The sequence below is a fragment of the Eriocheir sinensis genome, chromosome 67, assembly GCF_024679095.1.
Source record: "Eriocheir sinensis breed Jianghai 21 chromosome 67, ASM2467909v1, whole genome shotgun sequence".
In the NCBI taxonomy this organism is placed as follows: domain Eukaryota; kingdom Metazoa; phylum Arthropoda; class Malacostraca; order Decapoda; family Varunidae; genus Eriocheir; species Eriocheir sinensis.
The window spans coordinates 5,474,228-5,499,413 of record NC_066575.1 but is presented as its reverse complement, the minus strand read 5'-3'; the positions used below and the strand labels follow the sequence as shown (position 1 = coordinate 5,499,413).

The 25,186-nt window shown below is 44.0% G+C and overlaps 2 protein-coding genes across 2 annotated transcripts in view; both read right to left on the bottom strand.

The window, feature by feature from the left end:
• The window catches only part of LOC126987977 (uncharacterized), a 199,689-nt gene that overhangs the window by 23,328 nt on the left and 151,175 nt on the right, over positions 1–25,186 (bottom strand). The gene's annotated exons all lie outside the window — the stretch shown is intronic.
• On the bottom strand, positions 20,661–24,029 carry LOC126987978 (mucin-2-like). Its single transcript, XM_050845683.1, has one exon. The coding sequence runs from the start codon at positions 22,091–22,093 to the stop codon at positions 21,074–21,076; it is 1,020 nt and encodes a 339-aa protein (XP_050701640.1). The 5' UTR covers positions 22,094–24,029; the 3' UTR covers positions 20,661–21,073.

Sequence of the window (25,186 nt, the reverse complement as noted above, 5' to 3'; positions counted from 1 at the left end):
CCTCACGTCGATTATTTTAAAAGGCCAAAAAGGAGGTCAAGGGTTCTCATGAGTGTTTGGGGGGGTTTCATGGTACAGAAGAAGGGTTAAACTACCACCAGGGTCACAACTCAACCCCTGGAAAGGCCCACACCTCCTACGAAAGCCTTGCCGAGAATGTGTTTTTGGGAGACGAAATGTTTTATAATACAACCTAAAGTTTTTCAACGCCGAGGACTATGGAAGGAGAAAGGAAGCTGGAGCAGAGGGAAGAGAAATAGGAGGAGAAGGAGAATGAACAGAAGCTTGAGTAGGAGGAGGAGGAGGAGGAGGAAGAGTAAAATGAGAGAACAGGAGCAGAAATGAAAGCATGAGGAAGGTGAGGCACTTAAAACCAGGGACGTGTCGGGTGAGAGGTCATCATATACAGGTTGCTAGGCTCGTGCGTAGTGAAGTAAGTCTCGGTGGCTGGCGTATCGGAGGACTATCAGTGTTCCAGCACCAACGTTTTTTTTTTTTTACAGCTAAGGAGACAGTTCAAGGGCGTATATAAAAAATAAATAAAATAAAAAAGCCCGCTACTTACTGCTCCTGAATAGAGGTCAAAGGAGTTTTTATTTTTTTTACAGCTAAGGAGACAGTTCAAGGGCGTAAAGAAAAATATATAAAAAAAGCCCGCTACTTACTGCTCCTGAATAGAGGTCAAAGGAGTGGCCAAAAAGAGAGGTCAACTTCGGGAGGAGAGGTGTCCTGATACCCTATGATATTTGACAGGTTTCTGACCCATAACTATTGCCAAGAAACACCACTATAATTAACCATTTTAACGATAACTCTATAAAAAACAGTTAAGGGGGTGAAGGAGACAGTTTGAGGGTTGGAAATCGGCAAATGTTAGATCCTGAACACGACCATCTGGCAACGTGTTCCAGCACCCACAAGATGCCCACCAACAATGATTTTGATCGGCATCCCGTTCCACTGGAGTATAAGAACATAAGAACATAAGAAGTCTGCAAGCGAGGAACAATAATACCTTATCATCCAGAGAAAGTAGGCCGATAAATACACTTGAAATGAGACAATGAATGAACAGATTAATGATCAAAGGTGTCTATTTTAAGCACCTGCCCGTTCCAACGCAGGTATTATGGGAAGGTACAATTAAACGATAACTAATTGATTAACAAGAAAACTAACTATCTAATCAACTCACCAAATAATTAACTAAGAAACTAAATCAAATACATAAATGAATAATTAAATATCTGATTAACTAACAAACTAACTAACAAACGACCTTATTAACTGACACATGAATTAATTGATCAACTAATCTAACTTGATGAAACTTTACTGAATTTCTCCTGTTCTTTTTTCTTTTCTTTTTTGGCGCAGCGTTTTTGCAGGCATTTTTATCTCTGTTTGTTATGCTCTTGTCTGTCAAATATATAAATGAAATAAATAAAGAAAGAAATGATGATAAAATATGTCGGTGATCAGCGAAATTTTCAGTGCAGTCGCCCGGTGGATGGACAAACAAAACTATTTCGAAAGTGTGAGATTGGAGACGGAGGGAGAAAAGGGGAAAGGAGGAGGAAGAGGAGGAAGAGGAAGAGGAGGAAGGAAGGAGGCGGCTGTCCAGTGTAAAAGGGGGTGGGGAAGGGGGGGGAGGGGAAGCGGACACAACTATTGCCGGTGTGTGTGTGTGTGTGTGTGTGTGTGTGTGTGTGTGTAAGAATGTAAAGTATGGAGAGTTAAGAGAAAAGGAGAAGGGAAAGGAGGGAACGAGGAACACGAAGAGGAAGAGGAGGAGGAAGAGGAGGAGGAGGAGGAGAAGGAGAGAAAGGAGTAGGGAAAGAGGCGGCCGTCGGAGTGTCCAGTCAGATGATGGGGAGGAGGAGAGGAGTGGAGGGGAGTGGAGGGGGGGAGGTGGAGCTATGCCTGTGTGTCCAGCGTCCAGCCCGGGGCCAGGAAAGTCTGTTCAAGTGGAGCATGTGGAGAGGCAGGTGGACGGGAGGGGAGGGGATAGGGGGGAGGGGGGCAGCGTGAGTCAGGCGGAGAACTCCTCACTTTCAGGAGTCTGCGGCGCCCCAGTTTTCCTTAAGACTCGTTCCAGCCCTCCCCCTCCCCCTTATCGATTCCTCCCCTGCCCTTCCCTCCTCCCCTTCCCGATCCACAAGAAGAAAACGTATAAGAAAAGAGTAGGAAAAAGGGTAAATAAGATAAAACTAGATAGGAGTAAAGTTTAAGGAGAAATAGAGGAAAAGAAGGATGCGAGAAATCTGTTGACCATAAGAGAATTAAAATAAATAAAAATCAAGTCATGGGAGGGAAGAAAATGAGCAAAAGAAAGTGCAAAATGAGCTGATAATAGAAAAATAAATAATAACAAGAAAGTTTAGTAAGAGGAGTGGAAAAGAAAGAAGAAATTGAGTTGAACCAAAAAGGAGGTAAAAAAATATAGCAGCCGGAAAGAAAAGAAAAAGAATACGAGTGGAATAGATGAAAAGATAGAAATAAAATATAAAAAAGTAGCCAGAAAGAATAGGAAAAAGAAAAGGATGTAGGAAAGATGAAGAAGAGATAGCAATAAAACATAGAAAAAGTAGACAGAAAAGAATAGGAAAAAGAAAAGGATGTAGGAAAGATGAAAAGATAGAAATAAAATATAAAAAAAGTAGCCAGAAAAGAATAGGAAAAAGAAAAGGAGTGAGAAAAATGAAGAAGAAGTAGCAATCGGACATAAAAAAAGATCATCTGAGAGGGGAGCTGGAGGGGTGGAGGGGTTGGAAGGGGGTAGAGGAGGGTAGAAGGGAGGTGGGGGGGTAGTGCTGACCTTACATGTACAAAAACACATCTGGGGTCATCATCAACCTCCTTACCTGATGACCTTTATGACCTTTCCCCTCTCATCTTACCCCCCCCCCCCCTTAGTAATATCACCTTGCTTCACACACCTGAGTCGCCCCCCAGCCCCCCTCTGCCCCCCCTCCTTGACACCCTTCCTTTTTTTTTAGTAATTCTCCCTTAGTGTTCAACCCTTTCACCTTGATCTCTTTACGCCTTACTGTGCCCCCTGCCCCCCCCCTTACGTCAGCCCCTTTCATTAAGTGTCATAATCTCCCCTCTTCCTCCCCTACACTCCCTTCTCCCTTCTCCCTTTTTAGGTCTTCCCACCCTTTGTCACCTCACCTCACGTTCTCCCGTCACCCCAAAGCGCAGTAACCCACGAACTGTCTGTCCCCAAAACCTCCCTTTCCTTTGTATCTCGACCCCACCCCTTGCCCCCCTCGACTCCCGTTCATAGTTCTTACCGCGCACATCTTCCTCCTCCTCTTCCTCTGTGACACTTCATTCTATTCACTCAAACTCACTCACCCTTATCTTCATAATAATATCGCACCCATACCCATAATATACCCATTAAAACTCACAAACGGCTCCACTTTTCCAACCCATTTTTCTTACCGCGCACATCTTCCTCATCATTCTCCTCTGCGACATTTCATTCCATTCAATCAAACTCGCTCACCCATATCTTCATAATAATATCTCACCCATACCCATAACCCATTTTTCTTACCGCCCACATCTTCCTCATCATTCTCCTCTGCGACATTTCATTCCACTCACTCAAACTCACTCACCCATATCTTCATAATAATATCGCACCCATACCCATAATATACACAAATTCACAAACGGCTCCACTTTTCTAACCCCCTTTTCTCATTTATTATTTTTTGCTCAAGGGTATAGAAAGAAGAGAATATATATTAGTAGAGAAGTTACAGTCGGGGAAAAGGTTATGCTGTCCACATCTCTTCATTGCCCCCCTCCTCGATACCTCCTTTCAGGGCCAACTCTCCTACCCAACCCTTTTTAGCTTTTTACACCTGCACTTCTCCATCATCAGCCCACGCCCTCCCCCCGTCAAGGCCACTTCATCCCTTCCTTTTTGGCCTATTCTTAGTGATATATTTCCTTACCTCTCCCCCTATCCTCTTTACAGGAGAGGGACAATGTGGACCTTGTTTCCCTACGTCTTACAGCTGCCTCCTTTAATGTAATAAGTTCGAAATCACAAAGTATTCCAGTCCGCTTGTCCCTCTTGGTTATTAATGCCCACACCTCCCCTTGATCACCCTTCCCCCAACACACCCTACCCGTCACCTCCCCACCATACGCACCATACGCCTCTTCCTGATCAACCCGCCACCACACGTCACCTCACCCACACTCACCCCCCCCCCCCCCCTCCCTCGCGGCCGTCCGTCACCCACAGCACGCAGTAACGCAGGTTGTGTCCCCAAGACCCCAGGGCAGTCGAGCGTGCAGGAGCCGCGCCGCTGCGTCACCAACAGCTCGCCGCCGCGGCTTCCTGTCGGCGGTGCGGGGCCGTGCCGGGCGGTGCAGCGGCCACAGGAAGTCCCCACTTGGCCGCCGCGCCGCCCGCTCTGGGTCACCCGCACCAGGGACTGACGAGCCAGGGTGCCGCGCTGCCCCGATGGTCTGGCCAGCACTCAATGGCTCCAACACTCCACCACTACTCTGCCACTATACTACACTAAACTATTCCTTCTACTCCAACGCCTCAACACTACTTCACATATCCTTCTATTCCACCATCATCATCATTAACACATTATTACTATTATTATTGACACTATCACTCTCTCTTCTCCAGCGCCTCATAACTTCCACCACTCCACCAGTCTCTACTCCAGCGTCTAAACACTCCACTTCTTCACCACCATTCCTAATACTCCATTGCAACATTATTATTATTTTTTATTACTATTATTACTTTGGCAACCATCACCTTTTGTTTAAGTGTTATGGTAATTGGTATTGCTCTCGGGGCTGCTGCTGCTTTCATCATTATCATTTTCATTTTTAAGATTTTCATTATTGTTATTATTATTATTATTATTATTATTATTATTATTATTATTATTATTATTAGTAGTAGTAGTAGTAGTAGTAGTATCATTAACATCATCATTATTATCATTACTATTATTTGCGTGTCAGGGTTGCTTTTATTGCTAATGCGGTGATTATTATTATCATCTTATCGTTTCTATAATTAGTATGCCCTTTATTCTCCGCCTCATTTTCCATCTTCCTATCAACATCAGAATTATCACCATTATTATTATTAGTATCATCATTATCATCACCAGTACAAGTATGAAGAACACACGTCAGCGTCTTCCAGTGCGTGTCGGAGGAGGCGCCAGCAGGGGACGTGGCCACAACATACGAAGCGCGGTTAAGGTCAGGGACTAGCCCCGACTCCCTCAGCTATTATCATTTTTTCTTAAGGTATTCGTCACAATAGCAAAATGAGCTCTAAAACTCCCTCCCTGCTCCGGCAAAAAACTGGGTCGGTGATTACTACCATTATTTTCATTATCATTCTTATTATCATTACAATTATCACTATTATCATTATTGTTATTCAAGGTCGACAGTGATGGTACAACACAATTAGCAGTAGTAGTAGTGGTAGTAACAGTAGCAGTTATATTATTCAACAAAGGATGGTAGTAGGGTTCATAACAGTTTCACGTAATTTCGAAAATGATACTATAGTTTAAGTAGCAGAAGTAGCACAGTAGTAGCAGAGTAGCAGTAGTAGTAATGAGCAAACAGTAGCAGTAAAGTTCATAATATTTTCACGTCAGGCCGAAAAGTGTGATGCAATGAGAAGTTACTGATATTGTTACTATATTGTTATCATCATGTAAAAAAAAATGGAAGGGAGGTGGAATGAGGAGAGAAATGAACGTGAAATTAGGAGAGACAGGAAGGTGGGATAAATAGAGAAATGAACGTGAAATTAGTAAAGAAAGGTGGAATGAGTAGATAAATTAAGGTGAAATTAGTAGAGAAAGGAAGGTGGAATGAGTAAAGAAAGGAAGGTGGAATTAGTAAAGAAAGGTGGAATGAGTAGAGAAAGGAAAGTGAAATTAGTAGAGAAAGGAAGGTGGAATGAGTAGAGAAAGGAAGGTGGAATTAGTAGAGAAAGGTGGAATGAGTAGAGAAAGGAAGGTGGAATGAGTAGAGAAAGGTGGAATGAGTAGAGAAAGGAAGGTGGAATTAGTGAAGAAAGGTGGAATGAGTAGAGAAAGGAAGGTGGAATTAGTGAAGAAAGGTGGAATGAGTAGAGAAAGGAAGGTGAAATTAGTAAAGAAAGGAAGGTGGAATTAGTGAAGAAAGGTGGAAACAGTAGAGAAAGGAAGGTGGAATTAGTAAAGAAAGGTGGAATCAGTAGAGAAACGAAAGTGAAATTAGTAGAGAAAGGAAGGTGGAATGAGTAGAGAAAGGAAGATGGAATTAGTGAAGAAAGGTGGAATGAGTAGAGTAAGGAAAGTGGAATTAGTGAAGAAAGGTGGAATGAATAGAGAAAGGAAGGTGGAATGAGGAGAGGGAAAACTAAAAACAAAAGTAATAAGCATGTGAAAAAAAAGAGAAAACAAGGAAAAAGGAGAGAATCGGTGCACAAATACAGTTAAGGAAATAAGGGAAAATAAATGGGAAAAGGAGGGAGGGTGAAATGAGGAAAGGAAAAGTTTACAATTAGTAGAAGAAAACAAATGAAAGCGGGAAAGAGGGAAAAGGTGCACAAAGGAAAAGAAAAGGGAAGAAGCATTAGAGTAGTAGTAGTAGTAGTAGTAGTAGTAGTAGTAGTAGTAGTAGTAGTCAACAAACAAATTCTCACGTAGTTGACTGCTCTTTCGGCCACCTCTTCGGATTCTTTACAGGGGCAGCGAATAGCGGGCTTTTTTTTATTGTTTCCTATATTTGTGTGTGCCCTTGTGCTGTCTCCTTTGCTGTAAAAAAAAAACAAAAAAAAAAACATAACAAAACAGCAGCGCCAGAGTTCATAACACTTCAAGGGTTGTTTATGCAGTTATCCACCTCCTCGCCAGCCCTCAACGTCCCGCCTGAGCCACATGCAGAAGCCAGTCAGTAAACAGACCGACCAACCAGCCAGCCAACGCCCTTGCCGCTACGCTAACACTTCCTTCCTCTCTTGCTCTTCTTCCCCCTCAGGACTCGGAGATTTTAACGCGGCCACAAATACCAATCCTGCTCCTATTTGTCCCTTAGGAGTTACAGAGATTTTAATGCGGTCATAAGTACCAATCCTGCTCCTATTCACCCCCTCAGGAGAAAGAGATTTTAATGCGGTCGTAAGTACAAATCCTACCCCTTTTCACCCCTCAGAACCCCAAATTTTAATGCGGTCACAGTTATCAATGCTATTTCTCTCTCTCGCCTTTGGACACGGAGATTTTAACGCAGTCGCAAGTACCAATCCTTCTCCTTTTCCATTCAGGATCAGGAGATTTAAACGCGGTCGAAAGTACCTATCCAAGCTTCCCCTCAGGACCAGGAGATTTAAACGCAGTCGAGAGTACCAATCCAAGCTTCCCTATCTTATTCGTATATTACTTCCTCCTTCCTTCCTTTCTTTACTTGTCCCTCCTCTGTGCTATCTTTATTTATGACCCTCTTTTCATGCCAACTTTGTATCTTCTGTCTATTCTTTGTCTATCCTCTCTTTCCTGTTGCTTTCATTTACTTCTTCCTTCCCTTGTTTGTCTTTTCTCTATATTTGTTTTCTTTATGATCAATCTTTTATTTTCCTTTATATTTTCTCTGTATATTATTTTCTTTTTCTTTCGATTTTCCTTCTCACCTCTTTTGTGGCTTATATACACACATTTTTTTGTCCTGTCTTCCCATCCATCATTCCCCCTCCTTCCATTACTCACGCGCTCGCTTCCTTCCTGCTTCTTACCCTCTCTTTTTTTTCTCTTCTGTGCACCTTTTCTCTCTTTTTCCGCCGTCTCTCGTTTGTTTTTCTCCTCCTTCCGTCCTTTATTTTTTTTGTTAGCTTTCCCTCTCCTCATTCAACCTCCCCCTCCCTCTTTATTTTGTGTTATTTCCTCAATAGTATTTGTGCGATTATGTTTCCTTTTCGTCCTATCTCTTTTTTTTTTCTCATCCTTCTTACTTTTTTTGGTACGATTTTACTTCTCCTCACTCTACCTCCTCTCCCATTCTCTTCATTCCTCGGTAACAACTCCTTCCTTCATTTCTTTCCGATTCTCCCTTTTCTCATTCTCTACTTACTTTTATTTGCCATTTTTTCTTCTTAACATTATTTCAATCACTCTACCTTCTTTCCCATTCTCTTTTCCATTCTCTTCATTTCTCAGTAACAACTCCTTCCTTCATTTCTTTCCGATTCTCCCTTTTCTCATTCTCGACTTACTTTTATTTGCCATTTTTTCTTCTTAACATTATTTCAACCATTTCCTTTTTCTGATTTCCAAGTGATCCTTTTTTTCCTCCTTGTTCTTCATTTCATTCTAATATTGTCTTTCCTCTTACCCCTTTACATTTTCTCTCTTTCCTATTCCCTTTCTTATAATTATCGTTTATTTAACCAATTTCTTTCCTCTGACTTTAAACGTTTCATTTTCATCAACAATTCCATTTCTCCTTACTTTCCACTTTCATCAATCCTTCTTTCTCTCTCTTTTTCCACTCATTGACTGCTCTTTCTCTCTTTCCCTCCTTCCCCCTTTCATCAACAGTTCTTTCTCTCCCTGCTTCCCACTTTCCCTCCTTTCTCCCTTTTAGATTTCCTCCTTCACATAGACACCAATCACTTCAAGGCCGTGAATATATATTGTTAAGGGCGTCACGAATGGGAAACCTCTGACTTTGAATTTCCTTTAAGGTCGGCGATGACTCAACTAAATAAATAAAGTTTGTGGAGAGAGAGAAAGATAAAGGTGATGGAGGAAGGAGGGAGGGTGAAGGGGAATGGAGGGAGTGAGAGGAAAGAGCATGGAGAGGAATGAAGGGATGAAGGGAGTGAGGGAGAAGAGGAGGGGAATGGGGTAAGGAAGGTTAGGAAAGTTAGATTAGTAGGGGGGTTAGGAAGGATATCATGTGAGTGGAGTACAAAGGAGTTACGAGAGGAAGGGAGAGTGGACTTGCAGGGTGAGAGAAAGGAGAGATGTATAAGGGGTGGAGAGGTAGGTGGGATAGAGGAATGAGTTATGGCTGAAAGCAAGAGGGGGAGAGTTGAAGTACTGTGGAAGGGATTAGGAGAAGATATGGGGTTGAAGAAAGAGGAAGGATGAGTTGGGGAGAGAGGAGATAAGGAGTTAAGATGAAGTTGAGTGAAATGGATGGAGGATATGAGTTGGGTGGAGGAGAGAAAAGATGAGATTGAAGTAGGAGGAGAAAAAAGAGTATGGAGTGGGTTGAAGAGAAAAAGGAGATTAGGGTAAGAGAGAATAGGTTGGGATGAGGGGAGAGGAGAGAAATAAGAAAAGATTTAAAAGGGAGAGAGAAGCAGAAAATGTGATGGGGAGAGAGGAGACAAAGAGGTGGAGATCAGCATGGGAGAAGGAAGAGGTTGCACTGAGGTGAGAGGAGAAAGACATGAGGAAATTGAAGTGCAAGAGGAAAGCAGAGTATACATCGTGGTGGAAGAGGAGAGAAAAGAGATCAAAATGGGGGAAGGAGAAAACTTGTGTTGAAATGGGGAGAAAAAAAATGAGGTTTGCTTGGGGTATGAGAAAGAAAAGAGGTAAAGACGTTGAAAAAAGAAGAGAAAGAAGGCAGTTTTGGGGTGAAGGAAAAAGATAAAGCGTTGGGCTGGGTGTGGGAAAGAGAGAAGAGGCAGTGAGTGGTCAGGAGGAGGAGGAGAGGAGGGAGAGACGGGAGTGAAGAAAGATGTGAGAGTTGACCTTACCCCTCAAGCGTAAAACCAACACACTCAGATTTAAAACTTGTGATAAAAAAATATATAAATAACAATAACAAAGAGGAAGACTGACTCAGCGGCGGCCTTCCTCCAGTGTTAACAGCTGACCGCCACGCACAGGAAGAAGAGGGGGGTGAAGGGGTATTGGGGGATGGGAAGGGGGGAAGGGGGGTAGACAGAGCCGCCGCGGGGGTGAAAGGGTTGGGGGAGGGGGAGGAGGCGGGTAACCACAAGCCGTTCGTCGCCGCCCATTCAAGTTGTGTTTACATTTTAATTTCATTTCTTTACCGTTATGGAAAGAAAAATAATATTGTCAGGAGGAAACGAGAAACGAGGGGAGGTTTGTTGACAATAATTACAACACTTGCGAGAACAGGTATGTGGATTTTTTTTTTTTTTGCTTCTGTTTCATGTGTGTGGAAGTATGTGCGTACGTTTGTGTGCTCGCGTGTGCTTCCGCGGCGTATGCACATAAACGCGCTTCTGCTGTGTGAGTGCGTGTGTGTGTGAGCGTATGTGCGTGAGAAACTGTGTGTGTGTTCGCGAGTTCACACACACGGCCATATATCATTCGTTTGTGTGTGTGTGTGTGTGTGTGTGTGTGTGTGTGTGTGTGTGTGTGTGTGTGTGTTGTCCTTCTTACTCTCTCAGATGTAAAAGATTTCGCTTTCCTTCCCCAGCGCCTTGACCATCTGGGAAGAGGAGGAGGAGGAGGAGGAGGAGGAGGAGGAGGGAGAAGAGGAAGGAGGACGACTCAGAGGAAAACAAAAAACAAGAGGAAGAGGAAATAACAAAAAAAAGCATCCAATTTTCATAAGTAAAATAGATAATAATGGAAGAGAGAGAGAGAGAGAGAGAGAGAGAGAAAGGTGTAAGGGGTGGTCACTTCCGTCCCACACAGATTGGCGGAGAAAGAGACAAGGAGGAGGAGGAGGAGGAGGAGGAGGAGGAGGAGGAGGAGGGTGATTGCGTGTTCGGGCCGGAAACAAAAACGCAGCGGCCTGGTTTTCCATCGCCGCTGTCCACTCTGACTTACTGACACACATCCCCTTCCACTCTTCCACTTGTACTATTCCACCCCTCCTCCACTTCTTCCACTGCTCCTTTCCCTCTCCACTTCTTCCTCTACTCTACCCATCTCCTACTACTCCACTTCACTCCTACTTCTTCCACTCTACTTAACCACTTCTTTAACTAATCCTCTCCACTTTTTCCATTCCACTTCTATCTTTTCCACTACTCAACTCCACCTATATTTTTTTCGACTCCTAAACTCCTCCTCCACATCTTCTACTTCAATCCACTTCGCTTCTCTTTCTTCCATTACTTTACTCAACTTCCACTTCTTCCACTACTCCACACTCCTCCACCTGCACTCTTCCATTTCTTCCACTACTCAACTCCTTCACTTCTTCCACGCTTCCAGTCCACCTCCACTTCTACTGCTCCACTCTTCTCCACCTTCACTCCAGCCTTTTTTCCGATACTCTCTTCCATTTCACCTCCGCTTGTTCCACTATTCCATTCCCCTCCATCGTTACTCAAGCACAACTTCCACTACTCGACTCCACCTTTCCTCTTCTATTACTACTCTGCTTACTTTGCTGCCCTTCTTCTGAATCACTATCCTACTCCACTTAAAATCTCAGTCCACTACTCCACTTCACTACGCAACCATGTCACAACACCATAACTTCTTCCACTAATCCACTTCATCCACCTTACCATTATTATTCCACTGCTGTAACACTTCTCCAACCCATCTCCACTTCTTCATTCAGTCCATCAATTAATCTCCTCCTCTTCCACTAATCCACTTCATCCACCTTACCACTATTATTCCACCGCTGTAACACTTCTCCAACCCATATCCACTTCTTTAATCAGTCCATCAATTCATCTCCTCTACCACTTCACCACTTAAAACCACTTGCCAGATTCCCTTTTATTCCCCTGCAACTTCACTGTAAAATAATCCCTCCCGCAACTCCAAAATATTCTTGCCCTCCACAAGCAGACCACCAGCACCCATCAACGACTCCACCCTTACCACAAGCTACTGATTTCCTTCCCCTTCCTCCATTCTCCCTCCCTCCCTCCTCCTCCTCCCCCAACTCCTCCTTCAGCACACAGGCTAATATTGATGCTCCCGTCAGTGCACAAACATAACCGCCACTGCACAAACACTACGACCCTAACTCAAATACACTCAGCTCAATCACACATCACACGAATACACTCACTCTCTGTCTGTGTATGTTTCCTTCCTCCCCTGATTCCGTGTTATAGATTTAGGAAGGTTATGGTGGTGGTGGTGAACAGTAATAATAATAATAATAATAATAATAATAATAATAATAATAATAATAATAATAATAATAATAATAATAATAATAATAATAATAATAATAATAATAACAACAACAACAACAACAACAATAAGGAAAAATAGAACAAGAGAAGAAGAAGAAGAAGAAGAAGAAGAAGAGCAAGAAGAAGAAAAGAAGAAAAAGATATTATTATTATTATTATTATAAAAAAAAAACTCACCACCAAAGACTTTAAGAAAAAAACCCGCAAACAGAGAAAAAAAACACAGATATAAGTGAATGACTGTCTCAGAATGGTGGTGACAGTGGTGGTGATGGTGGTGGTGGTGGTGGTGAGAGAGGGAAATTGTGTTAGCGGGGTAGTGAGAGGGAGGGAAAAAAAAAACGGAGAACGTGAGGGAGAGTGAACGAAAATGTGTGTGTGTGTGTGTGTGTGTGTGTGTGTGTGTGTGTGTGTGTGTGTGTGTGTGTGTGTGTGTGTGTGTGTGTGTGTGTGTGTGTGTGTAAGATTGATAAATAGATAGATAGATAGATAGATAGATAAATAGATAGAGAGAGAGAGAGAGAGAGAGAGAGAGAGAGAGAGAGAGAGAGAGAGAGAATAAGTGGTTCAGTGATGATAATGGGAGTGACGGTGCTGTGATTGAGATGATGGTGATGATGGTGGTGATGGTGAGGCTGGGAGAGAGTGGTGAGAGTGAGGCTGAGAGTGAATGGGAGAGAAGGAGGGAGAGTAACAAATAGGAGTAGACAAGTAAGAAAATATTAAGAAAAGTAAGACGGAGGAAATAGAGATAGCAAGGATAGATCAAAATAGAAGAAATAATATGAGAGAAGGAAAAAAGTGATAATTATATAAGACAAACGAGGAGAGAGAAGAATGAAGTTATGATAAGAGTATTATAAGGATGAAGAAAGGAGGGATAAGAGAAGAAAGAGAGAAGCGAAGGGTAAATTAGTAAAGAAAATGAAAGAATGAGAGAATAATGAACGATTGTAAATGAGAAAGAGAGAGAAAGAAAGAGAGAGTAATTAGATCGAAAAGTAGAAGGAATAAGATAGATAATTCAGGAGTAAAGAATGAGAGAAAAGAAAAGGTAGAAAGAAGGACGAATAAGGGAGGATTTATAAAAGGAAGAGGGAGAGAAAGAGAGAAAGGGGAGAGGGGCAAAGAAGATTGAAACCAGGAATGAGGGAGGAAGGAGAGAATAGGAATAGATATAAAGGATTAGGAAGAAGAATGAGGAAGAAGCGAGGAATGAGGAAGATCAGATTACCTCCTCCTCTTCCTCCTCCTCCTCCTCCATCTTCGCTTCACACACCCTTCCGTCCCTACCCCTCATTTATCCCTTCCCTCCCTCCTCCCATCTATACAAATATACTCCTTTGTTTTGCTCCTTTACATTCCTAATCTTCAGTCTGTCCATTTTTATTCCTTTTTTTCCTTCCTTTCTTGTTTACTCATTTTCTTTTCTCCGTCTACACATAACGCAATCCCTTTTTTTTTCTTTTCTTTTACGATATATATTTTTCCATTTCCCTTTTCTTTTTTTTTATTTAGTGTATATTTCCCCCATTCTTTATTATTTTCCTCCTTCCTCTCTGTTATTAATTTTTCTGCTTCATTTATTCCTCATTTATTTTCATTTTTATCATCATTCTTTTCATTCATTTGTTCTTGTGTTTCTTCTTAATTTTCTTCCTTTGCAACTGTTTCCTTTTTTTATTATCTTCTATGTTTTCCTTCCTTTATTTTCTTCCTTTGTATCTGTCTCCTTTCTTTATTACTTTCTTCTCTGCTTTTCTTCCTTTATTCTTCAGTTTCTCCTTTATTTTCTTCCTTTGCAAATGTTTCCTTTTTTCATTACTTTCTTCTCTATTTTTCTTCTTTTATTCTCTAGTTTCTTCTTTATTTTCTTCCTTTGTCAATGTTTTCTGTTCAGCCCTTCGCATTTTTTATTCCGTTGCACACTTCCTCCTCCTCCTCCTCCTCCTCCTCTTCCTCCTTGCCATATTATCCTCGCACATTCCATTCCCCTCCTCCTCCTCTTCCTCCCGCTCTTACTTCCGTCTCCTCCCTCTTCTAAGCACTTCCCTCCCTCTCTTTCCATTCCTCTTCTTTACCATATTTCCTTTTCTTCCTTCTCCACAACCTGACCACCTTTACTCTTCTTCCTTCTCCTTCACTTCCGTCTCCTCTTCCTTCTCTTCCTCGGCTGGGATTCCTTTTCCCTCCTCTTCGCAGCTTATTCCTTTCCTCCATTCCTACACTTCCACAACAGGATATTTAATAACTAACTAACTAGCTTACTCTTATTCTCCTCCCTCTTCATTCTCTTCTCTCCTCTTACTAATCTCCTTCCTTGCTCATCCAATTTCTTATACTAACAACCCTTTAACTAACTAACTAACTAACTAACTAACTTCGTATTCATTCCTTAGGGTCACATTCTCAAACATTTCGTAGTAGTTTTAGGCATTTCCAGGGGTAGCTTTATGACCCTGGTGGTGGTTTGACCCTTCCTCTGTACCATGACCCTAAAGCAACACTCATTAGAACCCAACTGATCTACCTTTTGACCTTTGGAAATAGTGGAGATGAGAGGCTGAATCGTCTGAGAATATCGATCTTTTTAGGCATTTCCAGGGGTAGTTTTATGACCTTGGTGGTGGTTTGACCCTTCCTCTGTACCATGAACCTAAGGCAACACTCAATAGAACACGATTGATCTACCTTTTGACCTTTGGAAATAGTGAAAATGAGAGGCTGAATCGTCTGAGAATATCGATCTTTGTAGGCATTTCCAGGGGTAGTTTTATGACCCTGGTGGTGGCGTGACCCTTCCTCTGTACCATGACCCTAAAGCAACACTCATTAGAACCCGAGTGATCTACCTTTTGACCTTTGGAAATAGTGAAAATGAGAGGTTGAATCGTCTGAGAATATCGATCTTTGTAGGGATTTCCAGGGGTAGTTTTACGACCCTAGTGGTGGCGTAACGCTTCCTCTGTACCATGACCCTAAAGCAACACTCATTAGAACCCGAGTGATCTACTTTTTGACCTTTGGAAATAGTGGAGATGAGAGGCTGAATCGTCTGAGAATATCGATCTTTGTAGGCATTTCCAGGGGTAGTTTTATGACCTTGGTGGTGGTTTGACCCTTCCTCTGTACCATGAACCTAAGGCAACACTCAATAGAACACGACTGATCTACTTTTTGACCTTTGGAAATAGTGGAGATGAGAGGCTGAATCGTCTGAGAATATCGATCTTTGTAGGCATTTCCAGGGGTAGTTTTATGACCCTGGTGGTGGTTTGACCCTTCTTCTGTACCATGGCCCTAAAGCAACACTCAATAGAACACGACTGATCTACCTTTTGACCTTCTAAATAGTTGAGATGAGAGACTTCAGACCCTCCTGGAGTACCTCAGCGTCATCACCAAACTGTCTTATGTCAATGGCTATACCCCAGTCAAGATCGTTGGTTAAAATGATACCCAGTAATGGACCCCAAAACTAGCCTTGCGGGACGCCACTATGCAGAAACTCGAGCCCATTCTGATTAACCTTCATTTACCTGATAACCTCATTTCCGTCTTCTCTTTCATCTTTTTTGCATATTCTTTCCTTCTCCCATTCGTATTGGTATTTAAGTTTTATCTTCTGGTTCCTGTTACCTATACGTTTCCATATCTTCCTCCTCTTACACTCCTTCCCTCTTCTTTTAATCTCTCCTCGCCATTCTTGCATCATCGAACCTTTTTTATCCTCGTACATTTCTTCCTCTTGGTTTTCACTCTTCTCTTCCTCTACCTAAAGCTTTCATCATCCTAGTACTCTTCTTCCTCTTCTTCTATACACTTCTCTTCCTTTACGTCAAGTTTTTATCATTCTTAAGTCTTTGTATCTGAATTTTCCGACTTTTTTTTTCCTGAACACTTCCCTTCGTCTACCGGCCCGGCCCTATCCTCACCACTCTCTTCTACCATATCCTTACTATTATCCTCTATCCTTACTGTTCTCCCTTATCCTCACTTCCCTATCCTCACCATTCTCTTCTACCATATCCTTACTATTATCCTCTATCCTTACTGTTCTCCCTTATCCTCACTTCCCTATCCTCACCATTCTCTTCTACCATATCCTAACTCTTATCCTCTATCCTTACTGTTCTCCCTTATCCTCACTTCCATATCCTCACCATTCTCTTCTACCATATCCTTACTATTATCCTCTATCCTTACTGTTCTCCCTTATCCTCACCATTCTCTTCTACCATATCCTTACTATTATCCTCTATCCTTACTGTTCTCCCTTATCCTCACTTCCCAATCCTCACCACTCTCTTCTACCATATCCTAACTATTATCCTCTATCTTCACTATTCTCCCTTATCCTCATTTCAACAGTCTTCATTACTCAAGTCTAGTCTTACTCCCTTCTACCTTATCTTTACATCTACTTTATCTTTACTTTAACTCAATCCTACATTTTTTTTTTTACAGCAAAGGAGACAGCTCAAGGGCACAAAAAAAAGGGAAACAAAAATATAAAAAAGCCCGCTACTCGCTGCTCCTAAAAAGAATCCAAGGAGGTGGCCGAGAGAGACACACAGTTCCCTTCCTCAATCTTTATTCACTCCCTTCTAATTCCCTACTGTTATGCCTCTTATGAAGTCCTCCTCTCCTCTCTGTCTCATTCCTATTGTCTTCACACACAAACATTATTATTTCTGGCCCTGAATTCCCTCCCAAAACACCCCCTGTCCTTACCTTTCCAATCTCTTACAATATGATACTTCCTCCTTATACGACATTCTTTATATTTATTGTGTTTTTTACGTTTTCCATTCCTTCTTCAGTTACTTCTTTTATCAAGCTACTTTCCTCTTACTTATTCTCTGTTCTCTATTCTCTTTATATATATTGCTATTTTTCTGGTCATTTCTATTAGTTGCATTCGTCTCTCTCTCTCTCTCTCTCTCTCTCTCTCTCTCTCTCTCTCTCTCTCTCTCTCTCTCTCTCTCTCTCTCTCTCTCTCTCTCTCTCTCGTCGTCTCTTTCCCACACTCATGTCTTCCACACTCACCACAAACTCCTCCTCCTCCTCCTCCTCCTCCTCCATGTATACACGTAACCTCGATGACCTCATAAGCAATTCAAAAATCACAATTAAAACGAAGCAAGACACGCAAACACTAATTACCCTGATGATGATGATGATGATAATGGCGGCGGTGGCGACAGGAGGAGGAGGAGGAGGAGGAGGGAGAGTGAGACGGAATGTAGAGCACTTTCCTGGTCAGAGAGAAATGACACACACACACACACACACACACACACACACACACACACACACACACACACACACACACACACACACACACACACAGAGGAGCCGCCGTGACCTTCCTCTTCTCACCATCTTTCATCTCATTGTCTTTCGCGTTCCAGCATCATCACCATCATCATCATCACCACTACCACCATCACCACTGCCACTGTCATCATTACCACCTTTGTCCCACTGTCACTCGCTACCACCATCACCATCACCATCACCACCATCACTGTCATCACCAACACCACCACCACCACCACCGCTAATTATACCCTCATGGTAATTACTCGTCATTAGAGGTATTATGCTGTTACTGTTACTGATCTCACCACCACCAACACGATGAGAACACCACCATCATCACCACCACCAACAACAACATCATCACCACCACCACCAACAACAACAATAACAACACTAAGACAACAACCTCACAACCACCACCACCACCACCACCACCAACAACAACAACAACAACAACACTAAGACAACAACCTCACAACCACCATCACCACCACCATCACCACCACCACTAACAACAACAGCAACAACAATTATCACCACTATCACCACTAACAACTACATCGACAACAACAAACAACAACAATAATAACAATGATAATAACGCACTTTCTTTGGGGTGACATAGACGTAATATTGATTCTAAATAAAGCAGAGGAGGAGGAGGAGGAGAAGGTGGGGGTGGGGGTGGGGGTGGAGGAGGAGGAGGAGGAGGAAACATGGTTGAGGGCAAGTCCAAAAGTGGGGATGACCCAAACAAGTGGATTATGCACCACTTAACCCCCTCCCCCTTTCCCCCTCCTCCCCACCCCCCATCCTCTCCTCCCCTTCTCACCAACTCCCTCTCTTCACGCTTTCCTATCCTACTCCTCTTTCTTTCCCCTCCCCTTCTTCTTCCCCTCTTCATCAACCCCTCCTCTTCGCCCTTTCCTATCCTACTTCCGCTTTCCTTCCCCTTCCCTTCTTCTTTTTCCTCCTCCTTCCCCTCCATTCTTCCTTCCGCTCCTTCCTCTCTTTATATTTCCTAATCTTGTTTTCGAATCGTCTTTACTCCTTTCCCTTCTCCCGTTTCCTCTTTTCTTTGCGTTCTCTTTCTTCTTCATCTTCTTTCTCTTCATCTCCTCTCTTTCCCCCTTTCCCTCCTCCTTCTTTCTCTATTTCCATTCTGCGTTTTTAAATCTTTGCCAATTCATTCTTTCTACATTCTTTCTCCTTCTCTGTTCCCCTTTCCTTTCATCCCGTCTGTTTTTTCCCGGATCTTCTTTTCCCTCCACCTCTTCCTCTTTTTCCTTCCTTCTCATGCATTTCCCTTTCTCTATTTCCTATTCGTGTTTTCTCCTCCTCCCTTTCTACTTTCCTTCACGTTCTGATTCCTCCTTATCTTATTTTCCCTGCACCCAACCTTCTCGTTTGTCTTCCCTTCCTCTTGCATTTCCATTTTTTTCTGTATGTTTCTTATTGGTGTTTCTTCTACTTTTCGTTTCCTCATTCTTGTACGTTCTGTTTCTTCTTCTTTACTTACCATCATTTCCTTTCACTCATCCATATCTTTTTCTTCTCTCCTCTTGCATGATTTTCCTGCACTTCAAACACCGTCTTTCCAAATCTTCCCTTCTCCTTCCTTTCCCTTCCCTTTTCTTTCACGTTCTATTTATTCCTCGATCCATCCTTTCCCTCTAATTATCTTTCCTTCCTTTCCTCCTCACCTCCTATAAGATATCTTTCCCAATTTCACTCCTTCCTTATGAATCTTCCCACCTTACCTAAATTCCCCACTTCCTCTTTTACACCGAGACACAATTTCCCTCCCGCTCTCGTCCCCATCCCAGCCACTGATGTTCCCTTAACCTCCACTTCCCTTCCTTTTAACATTCCCCAAACTTATCCTAAGGGCCTCTCGCCCCCAATTAATTTTGACTCTCAGTCCTTCCCTACCCTCTATTACCTTTCCTTTTCCCTCCATTCAATTCTTTCTTTTCCCTTTCTTCCAGTTCCTTTTTCTCTCCTTTCTATCTCTTTCATCTTTTTCCTTTCGTCCCCTTTCATTTTCTTTCTTTTCTTCACCTTCTCTCTCCTTTCCCTCCTTTTCCTTCCCTTTTCTTTCACGTTTCTTCCCTACACTTCATCAGCTTCACTTCCCTAACTTCCCTTCACTTCTTCACTCTTCTCCAGTACCTCGATACACGTCTTCAACTTCCTTCACTTTCCAAAACTTTCCTACACTTTTCTTCGCTTTCCTACACTTTCTTTTCTTCTCCAAATTCCTTACACCCATACATTTCTCAAACTTCCTCATATTTCCCTAACTTCTTCACACTTCCCCAGTACCTCCATTCACGTCTTCAACTTCCTTCACTTTCCAAAACTTCCCTACTTCGCTTTCCTACACTCCCTTATTCTTCTCCAACTTCCTTACACATACATTTTTCAAACTTCCTTACATTTCCCTAACTTCTACACCCGTCCTTAACTTCACTACACACCTCTACACTTCCCCAACTTGCATACACTTTACACTTCTTCACTTTTCTCTACACTTCTCTCCTCAACAACGCAAGTGGGGCTGAGACGATGTTAAATCCGGGTAATGGTATGAGTGGGGAAGGAGGAGGAGGAGGAGGAGGAGGAGGAGGAGGAGGAGGAGGAGGAAGAGCATGAGTGGGAGGAGGAGAATGAGGGTGTAATGACTCTCTTCCTCTGTTGTATGCTTTGGTTGGGTGGAGGAGGAGGAGGAGGAGGAGGAGGAGGAGGAGGAGGAGGAGGAGGAGGAGGAGGAGGAGGAGGAGAAGGGTAAGTAAAATGTAATGAACTGCAATAATAGTGATAAAAATGTGAATAATAAGATGAAGAAGAAAAAGAAGAAGAACGAAAAGATGAAGAAGAAGAAAAAGAAGAAAAAGAAGAAGAAAAGAAGGAACAAGATCAAAGAGAAAAAAGAGACAAAAAAGAGAAAGGAAGAAAAAAATAAAGAAAAAACAAAAAAATAAAAATGATGGAGAGTAAAATATTGACAACACAACAACCACAACTAGAAGAAAGTAAACGCACACACACACACACACACACACACACACACACACACACACACACACACACACACAAAGACTCTCTCAACAATATCATTATCAAGAGAACAACACATCATAGCCGGAGGAGTAGAGAAGGAGGAGGAGGAGGAGGAGGAGGAGGAGGAGGAGGAAGACAGGTGTTGCAGTAGTAGTACCAGGTAAGTGAATGCCAATTAGCGTATGATGAGATTACCTGCTTTAAAAGTCTTCCCTCTGCTAAAGACACTATTAGGAGGAGGAGGAGGAGGAGGAGGAAGGATGATGAATAAGGGGTTGATAATAAAGAAGAGGAAGAGAAAACGTTATGAGGGAGAATATAAAGAAGAAGAAGAAGAAGAAGAACTAGAAAAAGAACACGAACAAGAACGAAAAAAAACAAGCTAAAAAAAAACAGAAAAAAAGAACATGAAAACAACAATAACACAACAACGAAAACCAAATCAAGTCCCCCCTAAAAAAAAGCCATACTCTATAACACCAATCATCACCCAAAACAACACCAACAACCTCAATACATTCTTTAACAAACTCAACCACAACAAACAAACACTCCACAACAACTTACAGACAGCCACGGGTATCGATCTGTGGCCTGAAGACGTTCAAGCAACACATTAGCCGAAGAGTCAACCGGTGGGGAGGCTTCATTCGGCCCGGGGGTGGAGGTGGTGGAGGTGGAGGTGGTATTGGAGGTGGAGGTGAGGGTAGTGGTGATAGGAGAGGGCAGGGCTAAGGTGGTGGGTCGTGGAGGGGAGGTGGAGGTGGATGAGGAGGAGGTGGATGAGGGTAAGGGTGTAGATGTGGGTGTGGAAGTGGATGGTTTTTCTGTGCGTGTGGGTGTGGTTTGAGTGGGTGTAGATGGTGTGGATGACTTTTGTGTGGGTGTGGGTGGGCTCTCCGTGGGTGTGGATGTGGGTGTGGGTACGGGCGGTGTTTTCTGAGTGCCCTGGGTCTTTGTGGATGTCAGAGGTGGATGCGTGGGTATCGTGGGTATGGACGGGCGGCGTGTGGGTGTGAGTGGGGGCTGCGTGGGGGACGTGGGTGTAGATGGGGGGTGAGAGGGGGGTGTCCTGGAGAAGAGGGTGAAGATGCTGAGGGGGGTGAAGGAGCGGGTGGATGAGAGAGAGGTGTGGGTGCGTGTGGGTGTGGAAGCTGTGGAGGGGGGGCGGGACAAAGAAGAGGAGGAGGAGGTGGAATAGGGAGAAGAGGAGGAGGAGGTGGAAGAGGGAGAAAAAGAGGAGGAGGTGGATGGAGATGATAGTGCAGGAGTGGTAGGGGCTGATGGAGGGCGGGTTGGGGTGCTGGGTGTGGTGGGGGTGGAGGGTCTGGAAGGGGAAGGGGAGGGCAGGAGGAGGGGCAGGGGCAGGGGCAGGGCATCCGTGAGCCCCGAGAGGATCCTGCCCATGCGGCGCTCCCGGAGGTGTGTCCGCGGGAGGGTGGCGGCGGGCGGGGGAGCGGGCGGGGGGGGCGGGGTATGCAGGACCCTCAGTTTGACGGGGCCACCGGGGGCCATGTCCGTGGGGAGCGTGTAGCGGCCTATGTCCTGCATGTCAGCGCGGGGCACGGGCCGGGGGGCTGTGGGGCTGCCCGGGGATCATGTTGGGTGCGACACGGGGCGGGGCAGACACGGGGCACGGGGTAAGATCACTGCGGGGTGGACACGGGGGGCGCCAAACAGCTCACTGGCCGGGTAAACAAACACGAGTGGCGGCGAGAGTTGCTGTCAGCGTCGGGGCGGGCGGGGGACTGGCGCCTGGCGGGTTGACGGGACCTGGCTCCGCGCTCACCGCCTGGCACCACCACAGCCGCCGCCGCCGCAGCCCCGCACCAAAAGTACTCACACGCCGCCGAACCTCACACTCACTCTTTGGAGGGGACGAGCGCGAGGAAGGGAAGGAGGAGGGAAAGGAAGGGGTTGCATAAAGAGAGGGTTGACACTTAGGGAAGGACAAGGAAGCGTGTTAGGGTGAGGAATGATGGGTGAGGGTGAAGGAAGGGGTGAGGAGAGGCTACATTAGGCGAAGGTGAAATGAGGCACTTGGGGAAAACAGGGAGGTGTGTTAGGGTGAGGAAAGTTGGGTGAACCTGATAGACTGGCTGGGAAGGGGCTGCAATGGGTGAAGGGAGATTTATGATACTTGCAGAAGGACAGGGAGGTGTGTTAGGGTGAGGAAAGTTGGGTGAACCTGATAGACTGGCTGGGAGGGGGCTGCAATGGGTGAAGGGACAGAAGTGAGTTTTAGGCAAGGGGAAGGGTGTGGTTACCAGTGTGAAGGCGGAGCACCACCACGAGAGGAGGGACTTGGGCGTGTGTCAGGGGCTGGGAGGGAGGGGGCTACGAGTGATGGTGAACTTGGGATACTTGGGACAGGAGAGGGACACTTGTTTTGGGTTAATCTGTTCACTGATTTTTTTTATTGTCAAATGATATAATCTATTGAAGTTTTAGGCAGTCAACGTTACGGTATTTAAAGGCAAGTTTTCATGCATCGCCTTGAAGCTTACTACACTTCAGTATCCAAAAGTACACTCGATTCCTCATTGCTAGTGTAAGTCCATTTTATATATTGGTTGATTTTTCACTCAAAAATCCGATACCCGTCCCTTAAGGAAGAGGATGGGAGGGGTTGTATATGTCTAGGGTAAGCCAACACAATGGGGAAGGACAGGGAGAGGTTGAACAATGCCGAGGAGGGTGGATCACTCTCTAGGTGGAGGTACTGAAGGCCGCGGAATCGACACAATAATATGACCGACACTCACTAATAAGCATATCAACAATCTGTGCAATTAATAGGGCGAGTCCAGCTTGAAGAACCTTGAGGAATCTTGAAACTGTTAAATGTCTTGATAGGATAACGAATGGGAAGGAGAGTGAAGAGAACCATGGATAAGGATTAGGAGAAGGCGTGTCTAGTTAGGAAAGTCATTACAGGGAACAGAACAGGCTACATAGGACTGATAAAAGACTGGCAAATGTCTGATAAAGTAATAAAAGGAGGAAAATGGAGTGAAGGCGTAGGGATGACTAAAGAAGAATGAGGGCTTGAGGGGTGGAATAGTGAGAAGAAAGGGACATAGAAGGAAAGTGAGGGATGAAAGAAAAAGAAATGTCTGATATGGAAATAAACTATAGGAGAGATGATGAATAAGAGTATAAGGGATGAATGAATGCTAGGGGGAGAGTAAGAGACGGGGAGAGTGTGAGGGAGAGAGAGAGGGAGAGTTTGAGAAAAAGACAAGGAAAGAAGGCCAAAGAAAGAGTCTGAAAATTAACTTGTGAATAAATTGGAGTCTGTTACAGTGATGAATGAGGGGAGAGGGTCAATGAATGCTTGTTGGGGAGTGACTAGGGAGAAATGAGTCAGTGTGAGTGTGTGTGTGTGTGTGTGTGTGTGTGTGTGTGTGTGTGTGTGTGTGTGTGTGTGTGTGTGGCCGTGACTTTCAAGGGTAGAGTCTTGCACAGTCTGGTCAGGCAAAACCGGACTTTCCCTTCTCCTGCAGGTCTAAAATAAGCCTCCTCCTCCTCCTCTTCTTCCTCCTCCTCCTCCTCCTCTTCCTCCTCCTCCTCCTCCTCCTCCTCCTCCCTCTCTCTCTCTCTCTCTCTCTCTCTCTCTCTCTCTCTCTCTCTCTCTCTCTCTCTCTCTCTCTCTCTCTCTCTCTCTCTCTCTCTCTCTCTCTCTATCAATGGACAGGTGTGCAGCGAAGAACCGTGTGTGTGTGTGTGTGTGTGTGTGTGTGTGTGTGTGTGTGTGTGTGTGTGTGTGTGTGTGTGTGTAAAATTGTCACTTTCTTGATACATAAAAGACACCCCGACTCTTTTTTTTTTTTTTTTTTACTGATCCCGTTTCGTAATTTTTTTCTTCCACTCACTCTATTTTTAACCTCCTCCTCTTCCTCCTCCTCCAATCACACCACCACCACTGTCACCACTATCACCATCACCACCAGCGCCAACACTTCATCTCCTCCCTTTCTCTCTCTCCATCACGCTCCCTCCTTCGCTCCCTCTCCCTCGCTCAGTATTTAGTTTGAAGCGAAAGAATCGGCTTTTTAACGCCCGTGCGCCGTGGGAAGACATTGCACTGCGTCATGGCGTGAATTCGGAAACCCGCGGCTGTGATATCATGTGAAAGAAAATGGTGTGGAACGAGGACTAACTTGTATATTCGAAATGTATGACGGGATTATTATGTACATTACCTGGATGCTTGGTGAGGTGAGGGGCCGGGGTTTAGGGTATGTTTTTAGGGGTGAATGGGTTTAAGTTGCAGATTAAAGGGCTAGGTTACCATGAAAAGGAGGAAAGGGTATCATTTGTTTACGGGACCAACTTTTCATTCACTGAGCAGGTTTTATATTTGAGGGGACTTTAGTTACAATTCAAGGAGGGTTACATTACTATTTAAAGTGGGGGGGGGAAGATCACAATTGAAAGAAAAGGCTAGGATACCATTTAAAGGAGGAACGACTAGGTTACCATTAAAAGGGTGCCCAAGTTACTATTTAAGGAGGTAGATTGTTATTTAAAAGGGGGAGCTGGGTTATCATTTAAAGGGGGTTAAGTTACTTGCTATTGGAGGTAGCTAAAAAAAAATTCTTACAGTAAAGAAAACAGCTCAAGGGAATAAAAAATAATGAA